Source organism: Psittacula echo, assembly GCF_963264785.1.
Source record: "Psittacula echo genome assembly, chromosome: 4".
Taxonomy (NCBI): domain Eukaryota; kingdom Metazoa; phylum Chordata; class Aves; order Psittaciformes; family Psittacidae; genus Psittacula; species Psittacula echo.
The window spans coordinates 80,645,548-80,659,406 of NC_137738.1; the positions used below are offsets into that span (position 1 = coordinate 80,645,548).

Genomic DNA, 13,859 nt, shown 5'->3' on the forward strand with positions numbered 1-13,859 from the left:
ACATTGAGGTCAGCCTTGCTGCTGCAGACTAACTGTCCCCAGTGTCAGTGTGCAACCATTTAGGATTTTTATTGTGTACAGCTACTGTTTCAGACCATTTCCTCTCCTACCTGCATGCCTTTAGCAGTTGTTGCTCAAGGAATTTCTGTGGGGGAGGAGAAAACTGAAAAGAAATGTCCTTAATAAACTGTAATTTAATAAGAAAAAAGTTGGGAGTTTAATGTTTAGGAAATTTGTGCATTGACACCTACAGACTGTTTTGGTAGGCTGAAGAATATTTGATAGTACCTTGAATGATTTAGAAAACTTCCTTCAGCCTCTGTGATAAACTGCATTTGTAGAAATTTGGCAATTGCAACACAGTTGCAACATGAGGAACCTGGAAAACTGTCAAAAACCTGTAAAACTGGTTAAAGTGAAGCACCAAATTCCTGTTGGTGATCCCTAACATTAGTATGTAATGATAGAGCTCTGATGAAGCCAAATTCATGTGGAGTTTGAGGTGTTGTTAACTTTGAGCTTCATCTGAATTTGTAGCTCTTTGTGGTTTATATGTGCCTTTCGTAATGTTAACATGGTAGTATAGTTTACTTAAGCGTCCAGCTTTTCCTTACCGACCTATAATAGTGGAACTAAAGGACCTTTGAGAGTTTTCTGAGGTGTGTAGCGGATCATACTGCCTTGGCTCTAAAAAGTCAGTGTGGGTTTTAGGTAGCTGCAAGTCTTGCAGCCAGAGAGACTCAGCCTGCTCGATATGGATAATTTGAAACACAGTATAAAAGCAACTGCCTTCTGTTCAGGTCTGCACAACTCAGCTCTATGACTCACCTACACAAAATGAGATATTATTTAGAAAAAGACAGAAGTTACAGCTCAGTTTCCAGACTTCACATAGCTGAAACAGGCAGAAAGAAATCTGGTGGCAGGTAGAAAAGGAGGCAAAATTCTAACGTTTCATGGTAAGGCATGAAACATCATAAGGCATGAAACATGACATCCATGGTGGCACGATGCAGTCTTTAGCCAGAAAGTAGTGAAGAACAGAGAAGCGGGAGTAACTGTTTGATACTGTAGTCTTGTCAACAGGATTAAGTATGGCTACAGAAGCAATCTGTTGTTTGACAGCAAATAGCATTAAATGAAGGAGTAAAAAAGCAAAAGAAGTTCTTACCATTAAGCTGAACTGTTGAGGAACCTTTTTCACACTGAAAGAGCCACCTTTTCATATAAATGATTTTGCAAAGAAGTAAATTAAATTCCAGCTACTGAAGTCACTTTTTAAAGTAAACCCAGAACTCAGTGGTGTTCCAAATAGATACAAATATAGCCTTGTGGTCAAAGTTTATGTTCATAATAAAATGGAATACATCGCAAGCCTGGCAGGGCAAAGACTACTTTTCTTTATGTTTCTGCATCACAGATGTCCTAGAAGTAAAGTGATTCCTGAAGCAGTTTTTAATCAGTGTTGCCTCTTGCATCACAGTTTGGTATGATCCATGCAGGACCTCTAGGTGTTTGGCTCACAGCTCAGAGCAGCACTGGGTGGTCACTGTGGCAGCCTTCTCTACTGGGCAAGAACCACATATTCATAAACCTTGAATAAAAACAGCGAAATAACAAAGCACTTCAGGACAGGTAGAATTCTAGAAATGTGTAAATTTAGGATATCTATTTCTGTAAGTTGTTGCATTTTTAGTACATTTTGAAAATGACTGCTTTGTGTATTTTATAGTCAAATTAGTGCTAAGCGCTTACAAGCAGGTAAGGGACACTAGTGAGAAATTTTTGCAAAAAATTCTTTATGTGATAAGCACACATGAGAAAAAAACCCCAACAACATAAGTCTGAGTAATGAAGTTGTATTTTCTATTATAATATCTGAAGTTTCCTTGATCCATTATTGGTAGCTCTTTGGTGGTTTGAGAGATCTGCTAGCCTGGGGCGAAAGCCATAGATTAAATTGAGAGTGAAAAAAAAAGTAATTGGAAGAAAGCTCTAAGTGTCGTCTAACGAGTCACTAGAAAAAAGATTTCAAATAAGAAGATAGTATACCTTCTGTGAGTACACTGTCTTGTGTTTCAGCTTACTTGCATCAAATTCTGATCTTCAGGATCAAACCAAGTCTAACTCACAAATTCAGAAACTTCTTTTGAGCTCCTCTTACAGACTTGGCTGTGTCACAAAACCTCTCCACTATTCAGAATAGTTGGCAGCCTCTCATTAAAAGAGGCCCAGAACAGGCATAGCAGAGGGAATTCAGGTCAGAAAGAAAGCACATTCATCATCTGATCCCTCTGCAGAAGGTTTTATAGTGCTTGCTACAACAGCCTCAAATTGCTTCTCTGAGTCCTCCCTCTGCATCCCACTGACTAAGAACTAGAAGAAATAAGAAAATTAAATGAAGGAAAAACAGTTAAACTCATAAAGCTGGGCCAAAATATTATTGTACCTACTATATGCTTTGTTTACAAATGCTCAAGAATTGTTCCTAACCTAGATGTTCTGCTGGTACAGTTAAACTAGTCATCAACACAAATGACAGTTCATTTTCCATGATGACCTTACCAGTTCTTGGGTACTCAGTGTGCTTTCCATTGTTTACAAAGAGCTCTGGGCTGCTTTTTTTTAGCACTCCAGCAAGACTCGGGAGAACAGAACATGCTTTATCTGCTACTGATAAACCAATGAAACATTAGTTACGATTTAGTGAGCATAAAGAAACCTAAAACCAACACTGTTAAAAGCAGAGAAGCAATATTATGAAGATTGCAAATAATCATCAAACTGGCTTATTTTAAATTGCTTAATGAGTTATCTGTCCATATAAACAGAACCACATAATATGTGTAATATGGAAAAAGCCTACGAAAGCTACTTTTAGTAACACTGTTCTAATTGTAATTAAAATAAGTATCTTGCTGTAAATATTATTTCTCATTTGTTCAAAATAAATTATGCGACATTGATTCTGTCTTTCAGTTGCAAGACTTTTTCTTATGTGATTTCAGTGAAACACGCACAAACTTCCTAAAAAAACAGTGTGATGATTACTTGCAATCTCCATATCATACCCCTTCCTCGATTTTAATACTAAGCAATGAGTCTCTGGCATGCACTGCTGAATACCTACTTTCTCATTATTTCAGGCACTATAGGAATTCACAGCTAAATTGTATAAATCAGACTTAGAAAGGTATTGGTATTCCAAATACATTACTGTACTGACTTAACTAAAGTGATTTTTAGTTTGAAATTGTATATATTTATGTATAGATGTGGGTGGCATTTCAAAAGTGCTTTAGACTACTTTTAAATGTGACTTTAACTCAATTGGATGTTCAGGTATATTTTGAACAGTTATTTGGGGTTTGATCAAAAATTATAATCTTCATAATATAATCTGCATAATCTTCAGCTTTGCTGTACATAAATAAGCATGTAAATCTGGAAACATGATTCAGAAATACTACGGAATTAGGTTAGACCCATAAAGCTAAACACCATGTGCAGTCTCTAGGAAATGCAAGGACTCTCCAAAGTCTTTTCCCACAGGCTAAGCAGGAGCTGCTGGAGGTAGATTTTAAGGAGCACCTCTGCTTCACTCTGAAGCTTTGGCTCCCCTTTTCACTTGGGATACCATTACCAAATCAAAAGAACGTCAGGGCATAGATCCAGGCACTGGCACCCAATCATCTCTGCAAATATATTCTTACAGTGGTTCCTGACAAATATTTGATTTGTAACAACTATCATTTTTCCAAACAATTCTTTAGTGTATTTAGAGACTTAACATAACCTAGGGACCATTTCCCATCAGCAGCCTGGATGCAGCTATACTGTTCTAAAAGTTTGGTAATATAATCATGACTACCACCAGGTCACTTGCCCACAGGACCAAGTAACAGGCCCTGGAAGTGTTTGCATTAATAAACATTAAACCTTAGAAATGCTTTCTGAGATTAAAGGTCTAAAGGGGCATATGCCTACTTTAAAATAGGATCATGCGTGACATGATCTGTAGGTAGTAGGGACTGAAGCATTCACTTAAGAAGAGGACTATTTCTGTCTTTCTTTGAAGGGGTCCTTTTCAGCCTAAGGAGTTTCAAATCCACTTTCCCTGCCTCCGTTATATTTGTGTGTCCTCTAGATCCTTACATATTTTACGTTAAAAAGACTTCCTGACATCTGTTCTCCTTTTCTGTTGTTGTTTTTTCTGTTGGGGTTTCTTTAGAGGGTTTTTTTTTGGCGGGGGGGGGTTGGGCTACCACTTTTATCTGATATAGATGCATTCTTATAAGAGCGTGCATGTGTAAACACAAAATTGTACCTAGTCACTCCTTAGTCCACTGTCCTGCTCTTTGGTTTCTTTTGACTTCCTGTGTCTAGATTAAACTTCATTTATTTTTTCGTTTGATTTTTGAGGTTGCATTTTTGATGTTCAATTTCGCACCAGCATAAATCAAGAGTTTAAATCACCTGGAAATCCAGAAGGTCACCCCAATTCTGGTCGCAGTGTTGGACAATGTAAAGACTCCCCATGCAGTTTAATAAAATGCAGAAATGGTGGGAAGTGCATTGAAAGTGGCTCTACTGTTTAGTAAGTATATACATATATATGTTTTAGACTACAGCATGGACTGATCTCTAGACTTATAACTATGGTAGTTTAGTGGCCTGGTAACAGACGTCTCCAGGAGCCTATCACCTTGTTAGGAGGAAGGAAAGAATGAAAACTGCTGAATGGTTCCTTTAATTACACAGAGAATTTTAATCCTTACTTTAATAAAATCAAAATGAATATTAGAATTATGCGTTGCCACTTCCTGGGGAACTTTCTGAAGAAATTCCAAGGACCGGTTCTGCTCCACTGAAGTCACTGGCATCCAGACTTATGACAAAATGCAGGGAAAGAACTAGACGGGTAAGAAAGAAATTTTTCAAAAACTCAGCGAGAAGCCTAGCTAGCAGAGAACAAATAGCAAAGAGAAGAGCTTGACTGCCTTAATATATAAACATGGTTGATGGAATAAAAATAGGTGAGTTCTGTTTCCTGGAAAATAGTGGTTTTATCTAAGAACCCATTTCTAGAGTAAAACACTGGCTGCTCAACATCAGAAAGTTCTGAGCCAATTTAAATCCTTAAGACTTTCCTTACCTAGCACCTATATATCCTTCTCTCATGCTCAGCCACTCCTTAATACACACAGTTCTCCGTGCCTCCAGTTGTGATTTCTGTGGATGTTTTCCTGACTGTCAAGTGCACCTTCCTGGTCAGTCTTCATGCCACTCAAGCATTCATTCATGGTTGCCTTTCCAGATCTGCTGGCTAGCCTACCCATGCAGGACCTTCTTAATAAATTTCAATCAAAACAAAGTGTATTAGTAAGAATCTTATGTTGAAATAGGTTGAACTAGGTCAGTTCATATAAGCTGATCACCTGGCTGATCTATGGGATAATAAATGGTGGAAAGGAGCTGGCCCAGATATGTGTATGGTGTTTCATGCCTCATCACTAAGTGCAGATGGATCAGTGTCCAGACTGTAAGGCATACAAGAAGGAAGTACATTCGCAGTTCCAAATTGCTGTTGTGTGTCAACACTTCCATTGTAATAAAGCTTGTTTTCAAACATTTTGTAACTCAGCTGTAAAACCTTTGCTTAGGAGCACTTTTGATTTTGGAAGTATCTGCCAAGATTAATTATACTTGCTTTCCCTCATGTGCTTCCTCATGTGTTCATTTATTTACATGTATTTACATATTCTTTAAAAAAGACAAAAGTGCTCATTTAAAACATCTGAAGACACTGACTGAAAACACTGCAGACAGCAAGACAAGAGGAAGAAAAAAACAAGTTTTGCACAATGGAACCTATGTATGATTCTTCTTCAAAACAACAAAGACCTGTTATTCTGTGTGCTACAAAGAAAAGCGTTTGCATACCTGTCAAGCTAAAAACAGTCTACTAACTGTGTTGGAGAGGGCATTATATGGTAACTGGTTTTGCTGCCCTTAGACAAATCTTCATCTGCAAGAAAACCTGTACAAAACTAAAAGCTACTACAAAGCTAGTAAGGCTGTACTAAAATTTGGAATATTCACCCTTGAGAGGAAGTGTGCAGTTTCCTCCCCATTCCCCTCACAAGTGTATTTATAGTCTCTTAAATACAGAAATGAAGGAAATACTTTGAATGATATAATTTGGGATTGCTTTCCATTTGTTGCACTACATTATGTCCCAATTAATGCACTTTGCATGATCCTTCCAGAAATGTTAAACCCTTGATTTTCAGAGTGTTTGATCTTTCTGAGGAACAAGAAAGCAGAATGACACTCTTTTCACACATGAGGATATTAGAGGAGATACAAAACCAAAACTGGAAGGAAAGAAAGGTATTGGAAATGCAGACTCTCACCTACCCACCTACACCATCCACCCTAAATCCTTGCTTCAGCAACTTTCCCAGTCATGAAAAGTCATTTTCCCAACCATAAGATACACAGAGCCACCACCAGCAAGATTTAGAGAACATTTGGAAAGAAGGTGGCAGGCTAGAGTGGCAGCTGTTGACATAACAATATTGCAAGCTTGATATGACACAAAATTCTTTTTCATCATTATAGTTTCATAATTAGTATTCCAGATTTGTTTAGGGGTTGTTCTAAAATAGTGGGGTTCTTTTTTTTTTTTTTTCTTCTGGGTTTCATTTGGTTTTAATTTGTCATGACTTACTGCTGAATTATATTCCTCTCCTCCTATTTCAGGACAGCTAGGTCTTCACAGACTATGTATATAAGCATGCATGTACTAGTAATGGCCACTTTTTCTTCTCACAAAAAAGTGAAACATTGCCAAAGAAAGAGGTGTGGATGCAGAACGCATATCGTTTTTGTCAATGTAGTAGTAGGTGTCAATACCATCTCACATTTTCCCAGAAGGAACTTCTTTCTGTTTTCAAATTATTTGTGTTCCTTTGAAAGCAGAGTCCTTGAGGGAACTGGATTTGTGTTCAAATACTTTTTCTCCTGAAATGCAATCTCTCCAGAGGTTTTTCCTGCTCCTTTGAGCTATTTTTATGTCTTACTTTCACCAATGTGCCAGAAAGTGTGCAATGCTGTAGATTCAGTTGCTATAGGGATAATACTTTGATTTAAATGGAAGCAGAGATATACAGCATTACACTTTACATTCTGGCCTGCAACAGAGGACAACTACTATGTTTTTAAAAAATAAAGATGAAATATTTGAATAATAAAATTAAGACTTTAATATTCAAGGGACAATAATATCCTCCATTATTTTACTTATGGCACAGAATCATACAAAATAGAAAATGCATATAACAAGATTGTTTATGATGCGTTATGGGTGTTGCTTGTTGCTGAAGTAAGAGAAAAAGCATGTCTTATGTGCACTTCGAACAGAACATCAGGCGTAACAGGCAGGATTCAATTTGTCAAATGTAAGCATGTGCTGTCACTCTAGATGCTCATGGGTAGACCATTTGGCCTTCAGCTGCTGCTTCAGAAGAGCTTAGGACTCATTTAAGTCTCCTGTTGTATCTCCAAACCTCATGTAGATTTTCCTGTACTTTATAGCTTTTAAACAGCACTAGTCACTTCAGTTTAGGAAATCAAACCGTACATCTATATGGTAGAGCCCCATAAATTTATTTGCTGTTGTTTCATTGCTAGGTTTAATTCAATTTGAACCCATTTTCAGTGCATGGATGGAATTAAATTTTAATGCAAGGACATACTTGCATAGTTTTTAAGGGTAAAGGTATTTCTCTATTTAATTATTGTGGCTTACCTCCATAAAGGTTTTGGAGTGAATTTGCTATCTAAAAATCATCACTCAAATTGGCTTAATGGGACACATTTGTAGTATTTGAGTATACTCGTTGTTTAAGTATAGTTAATTTCCTTCCAATCTTAATCTCTTCTGACTCCATGTGAGGTAAATGTGTAAGATCCTACACAGTCAATGACATTCTAATAGCACAGATCCTGAGATAACTTTTTCCATCTCTATAGGATGTCCAGAAGGACACAAGTCTTCTGCAGCACTTCTATATTATCTGCAGGTTTTGTGCAGATCCCTCAGATACACCATAGCATGTCAGATGGCACTAAATACCTGTGTTGAGGCAATTGAATGCAGCACCTCATCATTAGAGCCATGTGTGTATTGCTTTGTGAGATTGATAGTGCTCAGTTCTCCTGACTGTTTCAGCTGGACCACATTATTGAGCACATGAGCACACGAGCTCAAGCATCTACTCTAGGACCCCATTGTGTAAACTTGAGCTTTCAGTGTTCTCTATTAGTTGCCTCTCACATATCTCTAGGAAAGCAACATCATGCATAACATAAAATTAGGTGTCTAGATCTCAGAATGAATTTTACCTTTTATATCTAAGAAATTCAAGTAACATCTGGACGATGCTCTTAGCCGTTTGATTTAGTTTTAGGTAGTCTTGGAAGGAGCAAGAAGTTGGACTCAACAATTCTTATGGGTCCCTTCTAATTTGAGATGCTCTATAATTCTAAATAGGTCTTTAAATCTCTAAGAGTAAAGGCAGGAGTGATGTTGAAAGCCATTGTGTTCTTCTGGTTTGGAAAAACAAGCAATGACAATCAATAAAATATACAGAAAATTAGACCAGCATAGCAGGCCACATGATGGAAAGGATTTGAAAGATTACACCTTCCCTTACCTTGCTAAAGATTAGGAAATCTTGGATCTAAACTTTCCAATCCCAGTCTAACTTTTTTGGGACTGTTAAGTAAAAGAGATTTCATTCTTTCATAGACCTTTGCCACAGCCCACAGCAAACATGTTCAACTCTCCGCAAATAATTTTCAACTCGTTTTTTAGGTCCTAAAAGGTTTTTTTAGGTCCTAAAAGACAAGAATAAAAAGAAATTTATACACAGACACAAGCAAGAGAAAAGGGGAATAACCCTTGTGTATGCTGCCCAACAGCAGTAGTTTCAGTTCCAAACACCCTGCTTCCCAGCCCAAGAAAGAGGCATTTCTGTTTGCACTCAGGGAGTTAAATTACTTCCCCTCCTCAGTAGCTTTTATGCATCAAAGCATAACATTTATAGCTGACACAGGAAGTGTTCTGATGCTGACTTTGATGAATTGAGGTGCTTTTGCTTTTGCAAGGTCCTGTCCTCTTTTTCCCTTCATTCCAAATAGCTGTTTATCACTCTGAAAGGCTTGTTGGCTGTGCTTTGTTTACATGTTGCTGTCTTATCTGAAGGTTCAGTGAAACAACAGAGTTTCACAGACTCCTCATTAAGTTTTGCCCAGAAACAGTGAGCTGATTAATGGGGAAAGTGTAATGCAGTGAGTTTGAAGAAAAAAATCATGATTTTGCACATATACAAGGCATGACCTAAGAATCAATCAAGATATACAAGTTTTCATTCTTAACTCTGAAAGAGAAAACTTCCAGCGAAAAATCTGTAAGTGCTCTTATTCAATGGAATAATTCTGTTTAGCATAAAGTGTCACTAAGTTCCAAAATACAGATCTGAAATATTTTAACTATTTTGAAACATTTTAGTAAGGAGGGCACTAGCAACATCAATGCTAAGTGTATTCTTTATTTAACAATTTCTATAGAATTCATACTAATTTTAAATTTGCAGTTAGTGTTAATACTAAGATATAAAATAAAACATTTCCTATTGAGTACATGTTTCTTTTACAATAAAATAAACCTAAAATGACCATGAGAAACTTTGTTACTACACTTTTCTCTTAACCATTTTGGTTCAGATGACTAAATACAGGTATCCAGACTTGAATGTGTTGATTACCTTGCTATTGTCTTGTTGATTCTTTTGGTAATAATGTTGCATTCTTTCCTTTCACTTACCACTGTAGCTGTGACTGCCTCACTGGATGGAAAGGTGCATTTTGCACAGAAACTGTGTCAGTGTGTGAACCTGAGCACGTTCCTCCACATCTGTGTAAGCAAGGTGGTACTTGTGTGCCGCTGCCTAACGGCTACACATGTCACTGTCCTCTTGGAACAACCGGTACCTATTGTGAACAAGGTATGTCAAATGGATAATACACTGTACATACAGGTATGCTATAATGCCTTGGTGAAAAAACACGGTATGTTGTAATATATCGATTAAATGTGACACAAAGACCCGAAGTACAAAATAGATTTTAAATTAGAAAGCGGTGCTCCTTTCTATTAGGAAAAACATCAAGAATACAAAAAAACCTATGCATTTTTAGATATTGTTTTCTACCTATTTTTACATCTGTTTTTTTCAAATTATTCAATGAAATTTTCATGGGCAGTGTAGCTGTGCTTTGTTAAATGCCAAGGGGACAGAAAGCCTTGCAAAGCAGCGTTACAGTAATTAGTTCAATTCCCAAGCTCACCATAACAAAGTACATTGGAAGTCATTCTTAAATTCTTTATTCCATATAAGAATGTGCTTGCTCTATTGTATCTGTTGCAAAGAGTTTTTCAGGGCTCTTTAGATGAACTTTTCAACTTTGAATTCTCATTTCAAGCAAGCTTTTTGAAAGTAATGCTATCTGGATTCAAGACATGGATCACCAGGACAGGTGCTATACATAAAGCAGGTAATTAATCAGGTAAACACTCCTGTGTTCTGGTTTCAGAATAGATTTGGATCTTTTTGTGATGGCTACTATTACCAGTACAAATAGCACATATCTGAGCAACAGAAAATTGTATTTCTTGTAGATTGTCAACATATCTGGTAAACACATTAGAGAGTTCCTCTCTGGTTTATTTAAAAGATGTGATTTTATGAATAGGGAGTATGGGTCCTGACCAAACTCTTTGCCCTGTGTTTCACCTCACTCTGTCAGAATAATGAATTATCATGAGACTTTTTTCAAGTGCAGTTTGCACTTTTAGTGAATGGCAAACTTGTAAAAAAACAGCTGCTTATCAAGACTGAATATCTCATCTCTGGATTGATGGTGATTATTGGAGCCAAAAGAAAAAGAGACAGAGAGCAATGAACAGCCCAAGGGACCAGGAGAGAACAAATGGTAATTAAATGATGGGGACTAATAAATGTGCAAGAAAGAAGGGGAAGAAGTGTGAGAAAAAGACAGATGAGATTTATGAGGGAAAAAGTAGAGGAGAATAACAAACGGTAAGAACGAATAGGACTTTACCAAATAATAGCAACCAGTAAATACAGGAGAACAATATGGACTGCATGAGACAGGTCAGGTGAAATGAGTAAATGGGGCATTAGAGGTAGAACCACAATAAGGAAGACTACTGTGACCACAAATTTAGGGGGCTTAAATATAAACTGACAAAAATCAAGCAACTAACTTGCCTAGCAAACATTAAAAATTATTGTTGTTCTTTATGAACTATGTCCATGGGGGATGAAAGTGTATCTGCAGCTGAAGACATAACTGTTCTTAAAGAGTAACATGAAGAAACCTGCTTAGAGCAGCAACTCAAACCACCAAGGGTGCAATGACTATCAGCACAGAGATATGGTACATTATGGTTAAGCTTTAGAAGTCAGAGCTGCATGAGCAGGTGTTTGGTAGTTGGAAAACTTAGTTAGTACAAAGGTAAACCCAGGGAGAGCAACATCAGTTAAAGAACGTAGTTTTAATGGCTCATATGGCCTGAAATTCACAGAGAGGTCCACTTTCACAATGCTCATTGCCAAAATGTAAATACTGAGCAATATCCTCAGAACGTTGTGGTAAGATGTGTATTAAACCATGTATTTTAGAGGAAGTTAGAAGAAATCAACCCAACCGATGAAAAGAGGGTAGCAGTTTCAATTATCCTGCATATCCAACAGGCTGTACATGATCAATGAATATTCAGCGAGTAGTACACTGGTATTTTTTGGTCTGACACTCTGAGATCAAATATTTCATTGTACATTTCAACCTGCCAAAGCAAGTGCCAGGACTTGCTTTTCTAGGAGAAAGACCAAGTGGTATAGCGGGTAGGCAGCAGACTGGTGACTGAAGTGCAGCAGAAAGATGCCTATAAAATTGAGGACCTATTTTGGAAAGGCAAGCATCCATAAGGAGCACTAGAGAGAAGAGGGTTGAAAATTACATTTGAATGGGTGCAAGGAACAAAGCCTGCTCAGGCAAGGCAGTGTAACACATTAATTCTAGAATAAATTAAAGCTCCACTTCTTTGGTGCTCTGTGTTGTCTAAACCCATTAACACTCATAAGACAGGATGGTTCTTCAAGGGTGTTAGGTTTCTAAAGGTAACATTGATGTAAACAAATAAAAAAATGATTAAATTATACTGCCAGAATAAAAATTGGTTGTAATGAAATGGGAAGGAAATGGAATATTTATCTAGGAGTCTTTTTACTTAGTGTAAACATTGCCATCTGGACTCAGACCACTTCTAAGACTGCTCATAACACATGAAGCCGCAGATAATTCTGTTCCACTGGTTGAAAAGGTCAGAACTGTAACAGTAACACAACAAAACCAGTCCAAATCCTGAAGTGCCTAAAGAGCAATCAAACATTGCCAAGATCTGACGCAGTGTTAATTCTTAGTTTATTGCTGCCTTAACCACTAGGATTGAGAATGCAAGGAAAACAGTTTATCTAGGATTTTTTTTTTAAAGTAGTTACATTTTCCACCAAAATATAATGCTAAAAAAAGCTTTTGTTCGTTTGACTTAAAGTTTGCAACTGAAGTACCAGACAACTCTAAATTGTCTTCTGATTAAGTGAACCTTCAACCCACATCAGCATGCAATTTAGTGTAGTTATTTCCTTAACACAATGTTCAAAACCAACAGAGGTTCCAGCTCCCAGCACTTTGGAGAGTCTACTGCATGGCCTTGCACACCAAATTCCAGCTTATTGTTTAGCTCAGTGAGTACCTCTGTAATTAGATATCTTAAAGGGTTCCTGAAGAGGGAGAAATCTCTAAGGTACTTATTGTTTCAGCTCTCCTGCAAGTGTATAGTAGACCTAAAGGCTTCAGTATGATTACTACTTGTGAGAAAAAGTAGCAAAGATGAGCATCAAGGATGATTCTTCCTGGGGAAGAAGCAAAAATCTAAACACCTTTTGCTGCAGATAATTTGATTTATAGCACACTATTATGATATATTTGAACTCAATATCTGTTTCATAACTAATAGTTATTAAGAGATGTGAACATTAAAAATAGGTATGTTATCCATGACTGTCCGCAATTGTATTCTAATCCCTACTAGATTGTGTCTCAGCAGCTTATTCCTCTATAAGAACAGTGTTCCTCTGTGAGGCTAGTAATCCTGTCTTTAGCAGTGACCAATAATGAAGGTTGACAGAAAAGTTTCACACAGCAACTGTATACGACATGCCCTTGAAGTAGTCGTCAACATCCAAACATTTGTGCCTTTTTTTTTTCTGGTTTTTTTTTTTTTTTTTTTTTTTTTTTTTTTTTTTTTTTTTTTTTGCTATTTGTTTAGTGGATTCAATCATGTCTCTCATCTTGTCATAAACAGTATCACTTCAGACAGTGGAAAACTTGAGCAAAAATAAAGTTGGAGTCAATGAAGTTCCTCTGACATTCTGTTAAGCACTGAGATATATTTACACATAAGCTAGAATTTCTCTAGAGACTAAGCATATGAAATTTATGTCCTAGATAATTTACTTGATTCTGTGGAGGAATGAAGAACCAAATAATTTCAGATTGGTCAATTGTAAGATTTCACAGGCGTGATAATATTCCCATTTAAGGGGACAGCAATGTAATATTTGAAAGACTCTATAGATGGCAGTATTGGAGAAGACTTGCCAGTGGCTAAAATAAACCCAGTGTTGATGACAATGTTTCCGTAA

At 37.0% G+C, this 13,859-nt stretch overlaps 1 protein-coding gene across 1 annotated transcript in view; it reads left to right on the forward strand.

The window, feature by feature from the left end:
- Window positions 1-13,859, forward strand: part of EYS (eyes shut homolog) — a gene marked incomplete at its 5' end in the record, with an annotated part of 835,842 nt that overhangs the window by 800,952 nt on the left and 21,031 nt on the right. Inside the window, 2 exons of the mRNA XM_080615919.1 lie at window positions 4,423-4,597; window positions 9,901-10,073. Of these exons, the coding sequence (XP_080472045.1) occupies window positions 4,423-4,597; window positions 9,901-10,073 (348 nt within the window). The remainder of the gene's footprint in view (window positions 1-4,422; window positions 4,598-9,900; window positions 10,074-13,859) is intronic.